Source organism: Coptis chinensis, chromosome 3, assembly GCF_015680905.1.
Source record: "Coptis chinensis isolate HL-2020 chromosome 3, ASM1568090v1, whole genome shotgun sequence".
Classification (NCBI taxonomy): Eukaryota; Viridiplantae; Streptophyta; class Magnoliopsida; order Ranunculales; family Ranunculaceae; genus Coptis; species Coptis chinensis.
Window position 1 is genome coordinate 104,937,402 of NC_141458.1, and position 18,674 is coordinate 104,956,075.

Sequence of the window (18,674 nt, forward strand, 5' to 3'; positions counted from 1 at the left end):
CATATCAATAGCTGCAGTGGAAGCATTTTGCTCAATCAGTAATCAGTGCATTAGAACTTCTGGCTCTTTATCACATTAGCTTGGACAAGAAGTCAACTTTGGCGTTGAAAAATGTGCAACAACAAGAGCAACACTTACCCCATGGCACTAGGAAGTGGTGGGATAGCATACCAGACTTCTTAACTTCAATGGAACAACCATAATTGACATATCATTGATTCTCCTCTTAATGTATTGTAGTTGTTATGCTATTACATAATCAACTATTACACTCATTTCTCAATTCTTTGTAATGTAACTCTTCTCCTTTTGTTAATTCAGTACAGTTATTATCTTCTAGCAATTTTAAGTGTGCATCATCACTGTAGAGGCAAGAATCATCAGCTCATGAATAGTCACTCACCTTATTTGCTAAGGTCTGCAATCATTTCCAATAAGAGAGCATTATGTATTTGTATAAAGTTTTCATTGTAACCAATGATTTAATATCTAACTAAAATGTTGTTGTAGCTTGAGTCGCTTTTGCTAGGTTAACTTGGGCCATGATTATGATTCATATAATGGTTTAGTATCCAAAAATTTGAATGCTGCTCACCGTTTGAGAAACGTGTATAAATTGAATATAGATTACACAAGGAATGAACAGTGAAAGCTGTCTACGTCGTACACTCCGCTTCTTCTTTTTTCAATGCAAGTACACTCCGCTTCTGGATGAAACTTATAGATGAACAAATTGTTCTCAATACATATACTCGGCCAATATGATTTTCTAAGGCATATTCAATTAAGGGTATCACAATGACACTAACAAGTTCAATTTAAATGTCAAAGAAAAAAAAAATAGTAATTCTATTGTAAAAGTTAAATTTATATGTATTCATTTAATTATGACTCGAGTGGCGTAGCCACGGGTTAAATTCTAGTATATATATATATGTAAGATGTTTCCCTATAATTCACATTGAATGGATTTGTTTTTGTTTTCAATTACCAAATACTAGTTTTAGTATTATTATTCATGACTATTAATTAGTGAATGAAAAAAGATAATGTGTGCGTAAAATCCTAAATAATTCGACAAATTATAAGATGATCTTTTTCAAAATGCCAAACAATTCGAATCGGTGGATTAGGGGGCAAAAATATAAAATGATTGTCTATACTCTATAGTTCAAAACTTGAGTGTCACGGCTTCAAAACTCTCCTAATCGTTTTATTTTTTTATTTTGTCTGAAACTCAAAAAAAAACAAATTAAAATTTTCCCTCCCCATCTCATCATACAATGTTCTCATCAACAATTGTTGCATGTTGTTTTCTCCGTCATGACATTTTTCTCCATTAATTGATTACGACTTAACACCACTCTCTACTGCTTAGCGGTTTTATAATTTATTTTGTTTTGATTGTTAAAACTTTAAAGTTTTTAAGGTTTCAAACTCCGATTGCACACAACTAACAATATGAGATTGTAAAAGTATTTAAACAGTTGGCACTCTTCCATTAATCCGACAGACCGTAGGAAGGTTTTTATTATTATTAGAGGAGAAAAACAAACGTGTCTTGTATCTTGTCTATGTGCTTCTCTATTATTTTTTGCCCTCTCAAATCTTATAAAATTCCACCCATATGTTTTTAACATAATCTTCTCTTCTCCCTCAAATTCTACCAATACTCCTCTATCGTTATTACTTATTTCCACTTAAAAAATATAACACTACTAAGAGTGTGAATTTCCATCAACCGAAAAATAACAAAATCATCAAGTCAATTTGAGACTTATTAAGATCGGTCAAGACCACCGTTGCGGTATACTAAATATATGTTGTTGTACACGCCTCCATTCTCACGATATTTAGTGGTTTATGACAATGTAGTATAAGGTTTAGTGGTTAGGGAAAATAAATGGTTGCAATAGAAATGGGAATCATATAAGTGTAAGTTTTGTAGCTGCAATTCAATACCGTGAAACATGGTTGGGATCCAAATGTGTGTTTTTCTCTAAAGAAGAATAATAAAAAAATAAACAAAAAATAAATAAAAATAATAAAATAAATAAAGAAAGAAGAAGTTACTCCTTTAAAAAATAAAAAATAAAAAAATGTGGTTAGGTTGTTCCACTTGTGACGTACAGATCAATATGTGATGGTCTTATTCAGGTTACGCCTTTTTGTTTCCCTACTACGGGAACAATCCGATTTAGTAATTTTACAACATAGGCTGGACAGGTGTCGTTCATACATAAGCTACTACCTCACCAACCACATTTATGTTGTTATCTTATTAAAAGTTATAACTTTATTTTGTGTGTGTAAAATCCTAAATTATTATGCAATTATAAGATGATCTTTTTCATAATGACAAACAATTTAACAATCCACGCCTAATCTATTGTGTTTTGATAGTTAAAACTTTAAATTTTTTGAGATGTGAAATTCTGATTGCACACAATAATGAGATTATACGAATAGAGCAGCGTTTCACATACAAGCTATTATGTTTTTTAAATGAACACGGTATTGTAGTTTATAATGATTTTATTTCCTTCAAAATTTGTCTCCATGATACATAAGTCATGATATTGCTCTACAAACGCCCACTATTACATGGTGATATAATTTAATCTTGTGTATTTGGAGAAGGAACGCCACACCGTATCTTAATTTAAGTTGGACTCCTATGCTAGTTGAAACAAATTAGATAAATTTGTCATTTACTTCACAAATTAGACAGACTAAGAATGGCAGGTTTATTGTTAAAAAAGGGATTGAGATGCTAATTTGAAGAATAGTAAAAAGAAACTATCCAACAAAAACATAGTAAAAATAAAAAAAGTCAACGGGTAAAAAGGCCCAACTCTTTTAAGCCCAACTTTCCTAACACAAAAAATTATGGGTGATTTAGGATCAGATTGGATAAAAGGCTTTTGGAAAAATTTCCAATTTTTTTCGGATAACAATATCCTTTCCAAATCTTATCCAATTATTTTTTTCCGAATTCGAAAAGTTCGAAAAATGGGATTTTTTTTGAAAATTTCGGAATCCGTAAAATATGGAAGTAAATCAGAAATTTGAATTATATAATCGGATTCTTTTTTAGAATAACCATTTTTTAATCCAGTTAATGCATTCATTTAGCAAATATTTTGAAATGTAATAATTCAGTAAACAACTTAGACCTTTTAACACGTTCATTTAGCAAAAAAAAAATTTATGTTAATGCATTAATTAAGTAAATAGGAATACGGGGTAAATTGAGACATGTACTAGAAGAACAATATTGATTTATTGAAGTTGTGTGAGAGACAATGTTCTACTTATATTTTTATTTGGTTTGTAAACTATATGTAGTTTTAATTTAATAACTATATGAAATAGACCACTATATGTTAAAAATTCAGAAATTATTTGGAAATCGGATCGGATAGAATTTTGAAAACACATCCAATTCCGACTCAATTATTTTTCGGAAAAATCAAATATTGAAATTTCGGATACCGTAACACAAATATCATTGCTAAATTATAAATTCGGAAAAATATCGGATGGGAAAATTGGGGTTTCGGAAAAAAGAGGCGCCCCTACGTGAAAAGGTGGACAGCTAACGTACAAGGAATATTGCGGAAAACGCCTTGATCATTTATTTACTGTGAATTATTTCCTCTCTAGTGAGAAAGAAGAAGGAAGAACAATCTACAGCGTCTGTTTTCATCTCTCATCGAGATTCCCAAATCAAAGATAGGGTCAGGAATCCCTCAATCCCAACCGTCCATTCTCTCCAATTCAATCCCATCTACACCCAGAGGAATCTTTACATCATTCATACTGCAAAACCAACACCAAACTCTTGAAAATTTGGACAATAAGAAAGAGGAAGAGACTGATTCTGAAACTTTAAAAGATAAACCAGAAGAATCCTTAGAAGAAGAAGAAGGTGACATCGATGAGTATGGTGTGAACAGAAAAACTGGTGAGGTTGGTGGACCCAAAGGACCTGAGCCGACTCGTTACGGTGATTGGTTGTAGCGATTTCTGATGGCAAAAATCGCTCTGTAGGTTGTGAGTCATCATATGTATTTTATCGATGTTTACCATTGTACTTTTTTTTTTTTTTTTTCAGTATCTATAATAAGAAGTAGCGGTTTTTTATTTGTGTTAAATATATAGGTACAATTGTTAACAATGTGGAAGATTAGGATGGATGAGTGGTAAGACTAGTTTAAGGTTGAATTGTAATTATCGCGTTTGTGATAGTGTCCGAGTGATATCATAGCCTCATAAGCATCTGAATGATGGAAGATCATTGTGGTTCTATTCGGAACCCTACATAGGTAGGGGGTTAAGAGAGGGAAATGGGCTAAGGTTGTAAGAAATGGTTAGAAGAAATTGTAAGTTATAACATCGGGGTTTGGGTAGAGGTGTAGAACTAATGTAGTTAGAAGATACATTCAAATGACTGCAAGTGCTTGTAAAGCAGCTTACCTGTAGCTATATTGTAAACTTGGAAGACTTACTTAATTGTGTTAGGTCGAAGTCTAAACTACCCCCACCCCTACGCAAACGAGGTATGTTGTTGTGTGTTGCTTCCATTGAAGGTTTTGTGCTCCAGGTACCATCCGACAAAAGGTTTTCTCATGCACATTCCTTCCTGCACATGGTGTGTCACGGGGTTGAATAATGATCCATATGCATGTTGCCCTTAAGGCACTTGTTCTCACTGTCAGTGTAGAGGGCCTCTGTAATTTATTCATGCTTTCCTGAAGCTCAAAATTTTTCCTATCTGCTCTAGATGCTCCTTGTTAAAACTAAGGTTTTTAAGGTTATATTCATTTTCATATTTTGTAATTGACTCCGGTTTTCCTCAAATATACATGAACTTAAATGATTTCAGAAGGTTTTGACAAGCTCTATTCTGGGGAGTAAGTATATCCTTAGGGTTTGGTTACTTAACTAAATCATGTCGTATTATTTTCCTCTCGCGGCATTGCGAGAGTGGTTTCTTATTTGGCCTCTAGAATATCTGACTAAATGCTACATTCTTCAGCTTGAAATATAGAAAAATGGAAGGTAGAACATTTCTCAGGCATCCTGTTGTTGTTTTGAATTGAACGGATGGATCTCATGTTAACAGTAGAGAAGCATGATCTAAGGAGATACCTGTTGGCCGCTGCTTGTTTAGATGGGGCACCATTATGGTTGGATGGGTTCTAGACTTTTAGATCTTAGTTTTGTCTGTATTTTGTGTTAGTTGTCTTGCTTTAGTGTAGGACTCGTCACAGACTCCTCTTTTTTTGCTAGGTATTGTCCCAGACTCCCATGTGTCTTTCAATTTGGTTTATAAATATAGTGTATCTTTAGCAATAAAAGTAGTACAGTTTGTTAGCTTCCTGTGACTCTGTGAGTTTCGTAAGCTGCTTCATATCCTTGTCATTTGAATGTCATATATCTCTGGTTGTTATCGTTTTAATTATCATTCTCATCCTGATATTTTTACTGTTTATTATGCCCATGAATTGGTGATTTGGTTCCTTCCTTTTGCTTCAACCATGTTCCATCTTTAGCTTCACCTGGTAAATATTTAGGTCAACCTCAGACAGTATCTCTGTCGTGTACATACGCACTTGTGCCCACGAACTGTGGAGAACATGTGAGCGTCATAATTGTGGAAGACTGGCTTCACCTCCACTTTCAGCAAGTAATTGGTAACTCTGTGATTGTATTTTATTATTATTGAATATGTTGATTGTATCATAGTTTTTTTTAACATGTGGGAGGATTCATCATTGAACTAGATCTAGACTTGCTTGTTCTTGTTCTTGTTGTTGGCATTTGTAGTATTTTGTTTCTCGCTCTAATATTATCCTTGAGGCAATGGCAAGAAGAAGCAAATGGATGCTTGATATTGTATTAAAGAGCATAATGGACGGAGTTGGCCTTCTTATGACTATAACTGTCTCGGTTTCGACTAGTTTAGTTAATGGGAAAGTGAAGAAGAATTATCGAGATTCGTATCAGTCAATGAAAATGAATTATTTTGATATTAGTGATGTTCATGAAGTTCCATTTGAGAATTCTACAAAACCATTGTGGCAACATTTGTCTGAAGAGTTGATATTAGCTGGAATGGATTCAAATGTTGTGTCTAGTTTTAGAAAAGCCGAGTTGGCGAAAAAAATGGGGTTTAATCATTATAAAATTATGAGATCTCCAGTTTGTGAGGATAAAGTTATGCATTTGGTTGATAATAAGGTTCAGTTACCAGGTACTAAAGATAGAATTGTGATTTATTACACTAGTTTGAGAGGTATACGAAGGACTTATGAAGATTGTTGCATTCTTAGGACTATTTTTAAGGATCTTAGTGTTCTGGTTGATGAACGCGACATTATAATGGATTCAGCTTATAGGAAAGAATTGCAGACTGCATTGGATAAGAGTAGTGTCAGTTTGCCTCAAGTTTTTATCAAGGGGGGATATTTGGGTAGAGTGGAGGAAGTTAAGCAACTACATGAAGATGGAGAGTTGGCTAAACTTGTACAAGATTTTCCAGTTCAGGAACCTGGTTTTGTTTGTGAAAACTGTGGTGATGCAAGGTTTGTTCCATGTTCGAGTTGTAGTGGAAGTCGAAAGGTGTTTGTCGAGGAAGACGGGCAGTTGACGAGATGCTTGGATTGCAATGAAAACGGATTGCTTCGTTGCCCGAGTTGCTGTTCTTGAGTGCTAGGCTACTTAGAAGTTGGCAAATGCAAGCAACCTTCGTAGTGTGAATGGAGTATTGCTACTAGTATGTGGTTCTTTATCTCTGTTTAGACGTTTTGTTTGTAGAACTCTTGTTAATCGTTAATCCCTTAATTGTGTAAGTTGTTTTAAGAATTGGTTATTCTTGTTCATCAACTCTCTGAATTCAGAAAGAAATAATTTTATTGATTCTAGTCATTGTACAATTGATTGATACTTCATGTCTAGGTGGTTGTTTTGTAATCCTTATTAATATGCAATGTTTTGTGAGTTGCTAGTCAATCAGTAATCAGACCATTCATCTAGATTGAGTGGATTGTACTACAAATCTACAATACATGGAAAACTGAAGCTGGAGATATTTTACAACCAGTACTTGTATAATGTGCTGAAATCTAGAGATGAGAAACTATAGAAGGCTGAATTCTTTCGCTTGAAAGTTGAAACCAATCTAGTTCGGAACTTTGGCATCGCTGACAAACATAAGGTGCTCACTGCCATTGAATGGCCATAGGCCTTCAACTCATGTGAGATTTGACCGGTTGTTGTCACTTTATTTCATCTTCAACAGATTGATAAAAACATTATTAGGGCGACGAATCAACGATTATGAAGTTTCACGCACTAAAAGGATTCGTTTAAGAAGTTTTAAGTTCTTTACATTAAAGGACAAATGTCCCTTACACAACCAACTTTCGGACCCAAACACTAAAACTCGATCTTTAGAGTACGAGGTATATCAGAGAATACTAGGCAATGGTTTAGTATGATCTTGAGAATACAACAGGTAGGGAGGGTAAAGTAAGTTTTCATTGTCACTAAGAAAAGAGGCAAAAAGGTGATGTGTGGAGGCATCTTCGCTGTGTGGTGGTGGTGTGGTGAGTGTGTGCTGGTGGTGGTAGTGTGGTGAGTGTGAATTTGTGGTGTTGTGTGTGTGTGAGTGTGGTGGTAATGTGGTGAGTGCGTGCTGGTGGTGGCAGGTGGTTTAGTGGTGTAATGACTAGTGTGTGTGGACTGGTGTGCAGTGGTGTGACTGGTAGGCAGTGGACTGGTGATGTGTATGGTGTGACTGGTAGTGCAGTGGATTGTTGTTGCTGCTGCTACGGCTGATCCAGATTTCTTGCAAGTACCCAGGAGGGGTATATCAGTTCCTTCCTCTGGCTCCAGCATAAACTGAGTGCAAGATAGCCATTTGTCAGGAGTCTATTTGTCAGGGGTATATCACCTTTAATTTTTTGGTCTAATAATTATGAGATCATAGAATTCTTGGAAGTCTTATTAATTTCCATTTGTAATTCAATATAGTACAGAAGGTGCTAAACCCATTTGTCATTTTCTTGAGATTCTTCAAGTAGAGAACACTGTCAGGAGTCTATTGAACAAGGATTACCGTAAAAGACTGACTGCTGCCCAGGCTCTCAGTACGTTAGTCTAACACTCCAACCTATGAAATGCTTTGTAGGTTTTTATTTTTAATAGGAAATCCTAATGCTGCAGTCTCCTTTCTTAGGTCATCCATGGTTGTCAAGTTATCAAGATGTCAAGATCCCTATGGACAGTCTAACCTTAAAGCTTGTAAAAGCATACATATGTACATCTCCTTTAAGAAAATCAGCTTTGGTGGTATGTTTCCTTAAACTGTTGCAACAAAATATAATAAAAGGCATATATATACATTATTTTATTAAACTATAAGTGAAATGCAAGTTCATGGCACTTACAATGATGTGTGTGCATTACAATCTCTTATTATATAGTAAGTTAACGTACCATCTCTGCTCAACAGGCCCTTGCAAAGACATTGACCGCGTCTCAACTAGCATACTTTCAGAAGCAATTTACAATATTAGGACCAAACAGAAGCGGATTTATCTCCATGAAGAAGTTTAAGTTGGTTAGTCTGTTAGTCATATTTTGAACCTTATATTAATTTGCTTGACTACTTCATTTCCCTGTTTCCTATTCTAATATGCTGGGTTCGCAGGCCTTAACTAAGACTGCTACTGATGCCATGAAGGATTCACGGGTTCTTGATTACGTTGAAAGGGTACTGACTGTAATGGCTGTTTGTCTATCCTTTTGGCTTATGGAAATGTCACACTGTAGAGCCCAAAGAAATGAGTAGCTGAATGCAAATTTTCATTTTACAGATGACTTCTCTTCAGTATAGAAAGCTAGATTTCGAAGAGTTCTGTGCTGCTTCTATAAGTGTGCATCAGATGGAGGCAATGGAGAGTTGGGAGCAGCATGCACATGGTGCATATGAGCTCTTTGAGAATGAAGGAAACAGGCCAATTTTTATCGAGGAACTTGCATCAGTAAGTTTTGTTTGTTGGAATCAGCTAGTGTCCATTCTATTGCTTGAGTACATCAGTTTATTTATGGTCAGTATATATTGTTCATTTAAGAAATTAAGAGCATTAGTAGTTCGCAAACATAATGCATTACATTGTCAAATGGTAGGTCTTATACATAATTTCATACATGACATCAACCTATAACTTGCATTAATATCAGTTTTTCTGATTTACTTAATTATTTCCTGTAAGACACAACTAAAGGCATCTCTTGTATGTTTTATACGTGTATGTGTTTGCGTAGCCCGAAGTTGTTATTGCTTGTTTCGCATGGTAGGGTTGTTCTTTTATTTAACTAGTGTATCCTGATTCTAAGAACCTTTTGTGAATCCTGTGATGCCCTGTGGGATTTACATTCAATGCCCATCGTTTTTCCCTAGGAACTTGGGCTTTCAGTTCCTCTGCTGGAAGTTCACAACGATTGGATAAGACAGTCGGATGGAAAGCTCAGTTTTCTAGGATTTGTCAGACTTCTGCATGGAGCATCTTCACGGCCGTTGCCTAAAGTCTTGAGATAAAATCGGGCTAACCATGACGATTTATCAAATCTTTGTCGCTCCTCTTTAATGACAAACTCAAAGAGGAGACTATTCCTGCTTAATTTAAAGAATCGCCTGAGCCAAGAAAATCCAACTTGTAGATTGGCAAATAATTTGACCAGTGATGGTTTATTGTTCTGTGCCAAGATGGAGAATAAGCCTTGTATCAGACATTGACATGTGAATCATGTTTATCTAATTAATGTTTTAAGTTCACTACTATTCACAATGAAGTCGTAAGTTATTGTACAGATGAGGCTATTATGTTGAGATTTGAATTGGAAAACCTGCATTTGTCTGAGTCCATCTCCTTACTTATTTGAAAATTAATTTCTTCACAATTTATTTTTTTTAGAAGCAATCCAGCATTGAGTGAGGTCGAGAAAAAGGAGGATGTGCATATTGGTACTGGATAATTCTAGATACACAATGTCAGTGTTAATGTCTTATGTTGTATTCACTCTTTGACTGATGTTTACTTGTGGACACTAAGGATTGTGAGTATCTAGCTTCAGTGATCTAACGTAGGAACTTGAGATCTCAGGAATCTGGATTCTATTTTATGGAAAATCAAACCATTTAATGAGGGGATGTGCATATTGGTTTGGCCAATGCTTGTGCACGCTATGTGCATATTGCCTAAACTGGATCATTGGCACTCATGGTTCTTGCACGGTATGCTTATTTTAGGGTAAGAATTTTTGCTTTAGTTGTAGTTTTTATTAACTTTTTAATATAATTTATGGCCAGGGATATGGTTGCATAGTAAAATGAGTTTTGAAATGTTTTAATTTTTTACATCATGTTCAATTTGAGTTTGTTGAATTCTCAATGAAATCTTGCAGTGCCATGATTAAGAAGAATATGAGCAAGGGAGTGCTTGTACCTTCGGATTTTATGACTAGGCTTTTGAAACGAGTCATGCTGGAAAGTGGTAAGAACACGTTTCTGATTGATGGGTTCCCCCGTAGCGTAGACAACTATGCTGAATTCAAGAAATTGGTAAGTTGCTATATTTACAGTGTGTATTCTACAACATATTTGGACTGGCCGAGTCATGCAGTTTCTAATTCAGTGTGCCCATGTGAAACTCTGTTTCTGGCAGATAAGGATCGAGCCAAATTTTGTATTATATTTGGAGTGTCCAGAGAAGGTGATGATAGAACGTCTTTTGAAAAGGAATCAGGTTGAAGAATGTAGCTTTTTTGCATTGTTAGTGTTTTCAATTTCTGTTTCCTTGGTGATTTAATTGCTGATAGTCATTTGCTTTAACTTATTTTAAATGAAGGGAAGAGATGATGATAATATGGCGACCATAAAGAAGAGAATTGATGGGATGAATTCTATGCTTCCGGTTATAGAGCATTTTGAGTTGGAGTTAATACTTTGCAAGGTAGGTCTCTTTTTGCTTCTCCTTGTTCACAAAGTTCTTTGGCTTTTACACAGTGTTTGGACTAGAAGTTCCCAAACACAGTTAGGGTTGTGAAGAGTGGATTGATTGATAAAAAGAAATGAGACTGAACCTTAGAAGGCTGCCTACGTACCCCAGTCCGGAAACAGGGATCAAGTCTCAGCAGTTTTTGCTTGCGTAGTTCTGAAAGTGAGAGCAGACTCTTATAAGAAAGATCCAGATTCCAAGATCCGGATCCCACTCTAACCCCCAAAATCTTCAGGTTTTCTCTTTAAACCTATGCCAGATGCACCTGTCAATATTTGGATCTGGACTTAGTCCGGAATCATGTTGGGTTGAATCAAGAATGTTGGGCCAGAGTCCGGAAAGGTGATGAGCCGGATCCAAGTCTAGAAACACACCGAAGGTGGGGCCAAAACGCCCCCTGAAAAAAAAAAACCCAATCCAGAGTAGACATTGTTTGACTAAAGGGCACAAAAAACACTGTTGTAATAAAAATAAAATAAAAATAAAACCCAACATCTGTTTAAGTTCATTGGCTGGTGCTTTGGGCAAAGGTCCAACAATATCTAGACCCCATTTAGCAAATGGCCAAGAACCCAATCCACAGGGATCAAGTCTCAGCAGTTTTTGCTTGCGTAGTTCTGAAAGTGAGAGCAGACTCTTATAAGAAAGATCCGGATTCCAAGATCCGGATCCCACTCTAACCCCCAAATCTCTGAAGATTTTGGTTTATCTTCTTTTTTTCCTCCTCTCTTCCCCTCGTTGACCCGGACGTTTTTGTTTTTCTCTTTAAACCTGTGCCAGATGCACCTGTCAATATTTGGATCTGGACCTAGTCCGGAATCATGTTGGGTTGAATCAAGAATGTTGGGCCAGAGTCTGGAAAGGTGATGAGCCGGATCCGAGTCTAGAAACACACCGAAGGTGGGGCCCAAACACACAGTTTCACTCAATCACTCTCTTCTCAGATTGATGCTAGCAAGTCTGTGGAAGAGGTTACCGAGCAAATTTTTCCACTTTTGTCTGCATGGACGGAGAGTGCAAAGAAGAGAAGCGAGGGGATGGAATCTATGTATCCTGTTATTCAGCGTAATGACTTGGAGGGAATACCTGGCAAGGTATGTCTCGTTTAGCTTGTCTTTCTTGTTCACAAAATTACTTGGAATTTACACAATTTTATCCTCTCTCAGATTGATGCTGGCAAATCTTTGGACGAGGTTTCCGTGGGAATTGAGGCTATAGCTATCTGAGTGGACAGAAGGTTAGTTGCTTTCTACAAGTTCCTCGGCTATCCAACAATTATAATAATACATCATGTATTGGTTTTACCTAATCTATTAGGTGTATGGTAGTACACAGATCTGATTAATTTAATCACATGGTTCTCGCATTTGAAACACAGGTACTATGCAGCTCTTCAGAACGCCATGGTCTGGATTACGTGTTACATCAACGTTTGGGTACTGCTAGGGTTGCTGAACAAGCAATGCTAATAAGTTTTCAGTTTGAGTGTACTAGATAGTTTAATAGCATTATGGCTCTATATGCTGTGACTAAAAACTCTGCCCACATTTCAATTTCCAGTAGTAGTAATGATCAAGAACTACCGCTAAGTAGAAACTCTTTGATGTTTATTTCTAGATCGCCTTAGATTAGTACTGCCTCTTAGACTTTTTCGATAATTACTGCCTCACAAGTTTTCAAGACTTTGGTCACGCTTTGTACCAAAAAAACGACTTCGTCACTTGGTGGGTTCTGTCATGTTGAACCGTGGTGTAGAAAGCCGACTTTTGAGTGTGCTTGATTTGTGAAATTATTTCCCACATAGATTTACTGAATTACTGGTTCGTTCATATAGTAAGAACACCGACTCTTCCGCTCCTCACAGGAGCAATCTTGCGAGAAGTTCTTACCAAATCAAGAGTTCAACTCTTATCAGTGAGTAAAAGGTCAAAAACTGAATCAAAGTTTTGCATTATCCGTTAACTCTCTTTGCCAATTACGACTAGTACATTACGAAATATCAACATTCCAAACCTCAACTTGACTACGGAGTCACAACTCACAACAGTAAAGCAACATATCAGATATACATTGCTGCCAAGTGCTCAATAAATTAAATAAAGGGACCCTTAAATTAAAGAAAAACTATGTTAACACCAGAGATGCCAGACTCATACAATGTTTGAATTTGGAAGAGTGCCCATGTCTGTACTCCTAATGGCCCAGATCATGGGCCTCCCCCAGCAGAAGACCTCAGACAGTATCTTTGTAGTGTACATACGCACTTGTGCCCACGAACTGTGGAGAACATGTGAGCGTCATTATTTTGGAAGACTGGCTTCACCTCCACTTTCAGCAATTAATTGGTAACTCTGTGATTGTATTTTATTATTATTGAATATGCTGATTGTATCATAGTTTTTTTTAACATGTGGGAGGATTCATCATTGAACTAGATCTAGACTTGCTTGCTCTTGTTATTGTTATTGACATTTGTAGTCTTTTGTTTCTCGCTCTAATATTATCCTTGAGGCAATTGCATGAAGAAGCAAATGGATGCTTGATATCGTATTAAAAGGCATAATGGACGGAGCTGTCCTTCTTATGACTATAATAAGTCTATAACTGTCTCGGTTTCGACTAATAAGATCTCATACAGCTACAAAGTTAATCATATAATTCAAAAGGGCACCAAAGATCTCAGGCATGAAATGTGTGTGCTTGTATTTTTTTCTTTTGTTTGTTTGTTTTGTGTTTTACACTTTTACTAAATAATGATGAGAAAATTCGATTCTGTCACTCCAAAATAATATGTTTCTATTGCTTTCATAACAGATAATGCCTTCATCAAACCAATGTAAATTACAGAACATTGGGCCAAAGTATTTGGTTATGAACATGGGATATTGGAAAATAAAAGTAGCCATAAATACAGACAGAAAAAGATTATAAAAAAAAATGCTTTTACCCAAAAAGACAGCAGATCCAAGAGTAAACACCAAAAGATAACACATATACGTAGTTACGTACTACTTCGTTCAGAAGTCAGAACACAACAACAAAATTAGCACCATGACTTTCTCAGACTACGTTGTGGCGCGGAGAAGGATACCACTTCCCATTCTCCCATTCTTGATGCAACCTCATATTGTGATATGGGTAATCAATCTCTTCGCCAGTGCTCTCAAAGTAAACCGAGTACTCTTTAACAGTTGGCCTAAAATGAACACTTCCTACCCACCATCCATCATTATCCAAAACGTCGACAGTATCAAGTAGATAAAATCTAGGCACAAGAATTTCAGGTGGCGTGGGCCTGATTTCTCTTGCGTTGACTATTTCTTGCAGCATCTGTTTCTTGTCATCATCTGTCACCAATGTTTGGTATTCTACCAAATACTTGTTTTTCCCCATTGGCATCACAATTTTTGCAGCAAAATACGAGCCCACGAAGCCTTCTTGGTTGCTATGAACCTCAACAGAATCACCCTTTTCGAAACTCATTATTCCTTAGAAGAAACAAACTAGTTTTGAGACAACGTAAAGAGGTTTAAGGATGTATATGTAGGAAACTATAGCTTACTGAATTCGATTTGGATGAGGGTTTCTAATTACAAGTGAAAAAGGGATTCAACTAACTTTCTAAGGCTGAGTCCAATGGTCAGCCACTCTCTATCTCTATCCCTCAATACCACAGTGTTATACGGATAGAGAGTGGGTTTGGCTGAAGCAATGGTTTGAACCATCCTACGCCACTTAAACTGGTGCGGTTTGAAAAGCGACTTTTTTCCACGCCACTTCGACCAGCGTAGAACCAAAAAAAAAAAAAAAAACCATTCCACGCCACTTCGACCAGCGCACAATGAAAACCCAAATTTTGAAAAAAACGAAACTGCCCATGCGCCATTAAATTGAGTAATAGAATACATCGGTAATAAAATAGAAATAGTGGGGGTAGTGTGGTAATTCGCTATTCTCATAATTACCATGTGATTCGGTGGGGACACTTTGCAAACCACTCCACTTCAAATGGCGCGGTTTGAAATTGCATTTTGCATTCCACGCCACTTCAAATGGGGCCGTTTGGGTTTTTACAAACCACTCCACTTCAAGTGGCGTGGAATGCACTCTCTATTCCTCCATTTTACTCTCTATATATAGAGAGTTGAATAAAGATGAGGGGCAAAAACCACCACCACTCCCTCCAGTTTTGAAGGAATGGGGTGCCATTGCACCCAGCCTAAGTAGTTGTTAGTGTCCGCAAGATCATCATCTGACAGCTATTTTGGTTTCCAAAATTACCCAAGTAAATAAAGGTTATGTATGGGTATATAGTACATTTAAAATTTCAAGTGACAAATTGATAAGGGTAGTTAAGTAAATTAAACTCCTGCGTTTACTTTATGAATAGGCCGGCTCTGACGGGTAGGCAGCATAGGCAGCCGCCTAGGGCCTCACGAAATAGCCCACTAAAAATGCCCCTACTTAGTATGACCAATGCAACACTAGGTCTAAGGCCCCACGAAATAGCCTACTAAAAAGGCCCCCACTTGGTAAAATGTCTCTACCCAAAGTTAAATTTGAGTTGAAATAATCAAAGTGTAAGGTTCTAACTAGTAGATCACTCACATTTTGATGTTAAGAGAACTTTAAAATTAGTTATTACTTATAAACAATATGTGTATGATTTTTCATCAGATATTTTGAGTTTTACAAAAACCCGATTTTAAAAACTCGTCTAGAGCCCCACAATTTCAGAGCCAGCCCTGTTTATGAATCAGGTAGTACTAGGGTAGTTGGGCATGGAATTAAACCCGGCCCGACTTAAACCCGAATATGTCTAGTTCGGATATATTTCTATAACTTTTCATGTCGAATACATATAATTCGGGTTCGGATATGCTTTTTGAATAATTTTTGCATTTTTAGTGTTACTCGATCGGATTCAGATGAAATATTTGCAAAAAATTCATATTCATATATCTGACTATTCCTGCCCTAGGTTTTACACAAAAACTATGAAGTTCCATAAGTTTATGTACAACAGTAGGATAGGCCACACAAAACTTAACCGAAATATGAATGATTTTAAAGGAAATATGCACTTTTCCATTAATTTTTTAGCTTCATATTGCAATAATCATCATTTCGATCAATGAAAATATAAACGATCTAATGAATTATTTGGATTTGTTTACTTAAAGTTTAAAATGTCATTTACGTCAAACAACTTGTTGTGACCTGATTATTTCTCTAGTGTTTTATCTTTTTTTCCCCTTTTTCCTTCAGGGTTTTCCCCCTTATTATATTTGGTTTCTCCGTAGTATGCGCCCTCCTTTTGATCTTCCTTCCATCCATCCGTTCTAATGAACCCACGTGTCCTTTCTGACTTCGCACACCTGTCCACCGTCTTTTGGGTTATCCTATCTATTTCTGCTCCATGCTCTCAGTCTGCGATGGCCCATCAGCCCAGGACTATTCGGCTCCATGCTGCCTACTCCCCGTCCGCGATGTCCCTCCAGCCCATGAACTCCTCCGAACCCTTAGGTTCATTAATCCCAAATCAGTCCATAACACAACTAACAAAAAAAAAAAAAAAACTATCGTAGAAAGATACACTGGTAATTTAAAGCTTGAGAACATTGATTTCCTTGGATGAATGGTTCACAGTCCCTCAATTTGACAGATTTTCAATAGGTGGACGTGTATAAGTACGGTACCCCTAATTTCGAAACAAACCCAGAGGTTGCACGGTACAGCTTTTCGTACCATAAACCCCGCATACGATTCTCCTCTCTCACTAACTCAATAGAAAACCAAGACACCTCTCAAATATCAACTTCGTTCAGGCAAAATCTTACATCTATAAATAAGAAATCAATATTGTGCTAGTTATTTCAGCAAATTGGAAATGATAGCTTTGTTGATAATAATAAGTTTTTGCGTCCTACATGTTTGACAAAATGTCCGAGCACTTTGCTGTTTTTTTTGTGTTGAGATGTCTAGTTTTCACAATATGGAAGATGGTATGAAGAAATGTGAATGTGTGCATATACTATGTTAAACAATGGAGTCTGACTGACTTGACCAACTCATAATAAAATCTTATTTGGATTTAAGACCATTTTATGAGCTTTCCAGAATGCCAAACACCATCATGTTCGTTGCAGGCTCTAATTATCGGTACCTGCCTAGCCGCCTGGTTTACAACATTCTAGTCTAAGTTGTTTGCAAGACTAAGGACTTAAAGTTCTTTCAGAAGTTTAATTATATATGATAGAGCATCATATATATAATCAAATGAGTCATGGACTATTGTTTGTTTATATTTTATATTTTTGATAATGAAATACTGGTTTAGCATATGTCTCTAGATGCCTAGGTCCTATTGCTATGACTATCATTGTTGGACTTTCGATTCCATCTAACTTATTTTCGAGCTTCTTCTGATACGGTGATACCAAAAGGAGTGGATGTGGTCTCATTTTGAGGAGGTTTATTTTTTCTCTTGGTTGGTCGTGAATCATAACCCTGCCTTGAGAATTTTGTATATTTTATGCTTTTGTTCATTTCTTTTATGCTCGTGATCTTAAACATGCTTTACAGTTTCGTTATTTACTTATAACTCTCTGTATGCTATTTGCCATTTGCTCTTCCTTCAAGAATTATATAAGCATGGGTTCAACTGAGATTGGGTTGCCTCCACCTTCCACCATGGCTGTGCCAGAATTGGGATCGCCAACTACGGAGAAGCCCGTGTCTGATACAAAACCAAAGAAAAAGATCTGTTGTGCTTGCCCTGACACCAAGAGGCTTAGGGATGAATGCATTGTGGAGCATGGTGAAGCTGCTTGCGCAAAGTGGATCCGAGCTCATCGAGAGTGCCTGCGTGCTGAGGGTTTCAAAATTTAATACTTAAGGAGTTGAGTTTTAGAAGGAATTTGAAGAATTCTGCTCGAATAGTAGGAAAGAACTGTTTTCTCAGTGACCTGTTACAGCTGCCCAGTTTTATGGTTATACTGGATTAGGATTTTAACACTCAAGTACTTAACTGGGTGAAAGTTAACTTTATAAAATCCAAGAAATGGAAACTATAGGATAATCTTGGAAAAAGGAATTCATTGGAAAAATTTGTTGGTAGTTACTTCTGTTTGTCTTTGCTTGAATAGTTTCTTTAAGAAATAGTGCCAGACTGCTAGCTCATTATTGGATTTTCATCGAATTTGTTTTGCTCAAAAGAGTTCTTTAATGTGGACATGCGGTTGATTTGAGATTTATCATGTCTATGTTATGCCTTAGTTCAATCACTGGACTTTCTTATTCAGGTTTGTTCAGGCATGGTTTGGGATGTCAATTACAGGTTGATCTTGTCTTCCTTCATATTTTTAAATGGACATCCATATATCTAATACCATGGTCACAGGTCGACTCTACTTGAAGCATGGTTTGATCACCTGAATGTATTGGTCTGGTAATTCGTTGTTCAAATACAATGAGATGGTCACAAGTAAGTTGACTCGAGGAGCCGTCAGGTCCGTTTAAAGATCGGGTCCAAGTTGCCTCTAATGAAGTTCATGAACAGTGTCAAAGCAGTCAAGTAGCAAAACTGATCCATGGGTTCAACTT

The 18,674-nt window shown here is 36.6% G+C and overlaps 3 protein-coding genes across 9 annotated transcripts; 2 read left to right on the top strand and 1 right to left on the bottom strand.

Moving 5' to 3' along the window:
• The first annotated feature begins 3,867 nt into the window (after nucleotides 1-3,867).
• LOC147512496 (UMP-CMP kinase 3-like) lies at nucleotides 3,868-17,847 on the top strand. Of its 7 annotated transcripts, XM_086595524.1 has the most exons (11): nucleotides 3,868-4,049; nucleotides 8,522-8,629; nucleotides 8,720-8,782; nucleotides 8,886-9,053; nucleotides 10,176-10,322; nucleotides 10,477-10,633; nucleotides 10,737-10,817; nucleotides 10,920-11,024; nucleotides 12,014-12,163; nucleotides 12,236-12,306; nucleotides 12,448-12,752. In XM_086595524.1, exons 4-10 carry the CDS (start codon nucleotides 8,983-8,985, stop codon nucleotides 12,293-12,295), a joined length of 771 nt encoding a protein of 256 aa, XP_086451650.1. In that variant the 5' UTR covers nucleotides 3,868-4,049; nucleotides 8,522-8,629; nucleotides 8,720-8,782; nucleotides 8,886-8,982; the 3' UTR covers nucleotides 12,296-12,306; nucleotides 12,448-12,752. The 7 variants fall into 7 exon arrangements, 6 of the variants coding, with proteins under 6 accessions (XP_086451650.1, XP_086451652.1, XP_086451651.1 ...); XR_015214986.1 differs by lacking the exons at nucleotides 3,868-4,049; nucleotides 8,522-8,629; nucleotides 8,720-8,782 and adding an exon at nucleotides 9,987-10,062 and having other exon boundaries at nucleotides 8,918-9,053; nucleotides 11,850-12,163; XM_086595526.1 differs by lacking the exons at nucleotides 3,868-4,049; nucleotides 8,522-8,629; nucleotides 8,720-8,782; nucleotides 12,448-12,752 and adding exons at nucleotides 9,987-10,062; nucleotides 17,712-17,847 and having other exon boundaries at nucleotides 8,918-9,053.
• On the top strand, nucleotides 4,046-8,139 carry LOC147512497 (uncharacterized protein At5g39865-like). Its single transcript, XM_086595520.1, has 2 exons — nucleotides 4,046-7,951; nucleotides 8,041-8,139. Exon 1 carries the CDS (start codon nucleotides 5,869-5,871, stop codon nucleotides 6,712-6,714), a length of 846 nt encoding a protein of 281 aa, XP_086451646.1. The 5' UTR covers nucleotides 4,046-5,868; the 3' UTR covers nucleotides 6,715-7,951; nucleotides 8,041-8,139.
• On the bottom strand, nucleotides 14,130-14,552 carry LOC147512498 (protein AGENET DOMAIN (AGD)-CONTAINING P1-like). The gene has a single exon (XM_086598734.1). It carries the CDS (start codon nucleotides 14,550-14,552, stop codon nucleotides 14,130-14,132), a length of 423 nt encoding a protein of 140 aa, XP_086454860.1.
• Nucleotides 17,848-18,674: the final 827 nt, after the last annotated feature.

Bases quoted from the DNA above. Each gene is read 5' to 3' on its own strand.
- LOC147512496 (XM_086595524.1), top strand. From the start codon at position 8,983: ATGCACATGGTGCATATGAGCTCTTTGAGAATGAAGGAAACAGGCCAA. The intron at 10,818-10,919 runs GTTGAAGAATGT...TTTTAAATGAAG, and splicing joins GTCTTTTGAAAAGGAATCAG to GGAAGAGATGATGATAATAT. The intron at 12,164-12,235 runs GTATGTCTCGTT...ATCCTCTCTCAG, and splicing joins TGGAGGGAATACCTGGCAAG to ATTGATGCTGGCAAATCTTT.
- LOC147512497 (XM_086595520.1), top strand. From the start codon at position 5,869: ATGGCAAGAAGAAGCAAATGGATGCTTGATATTGTATTAAAGAGCATA.
- LOC147512498 (XM_086598734.1), bottom strand. From the start codon at position 14,552: ATGAGTTTCGAAAAGGGTGATTCTGTTGAGGTTCATAGCAACCAAGAA.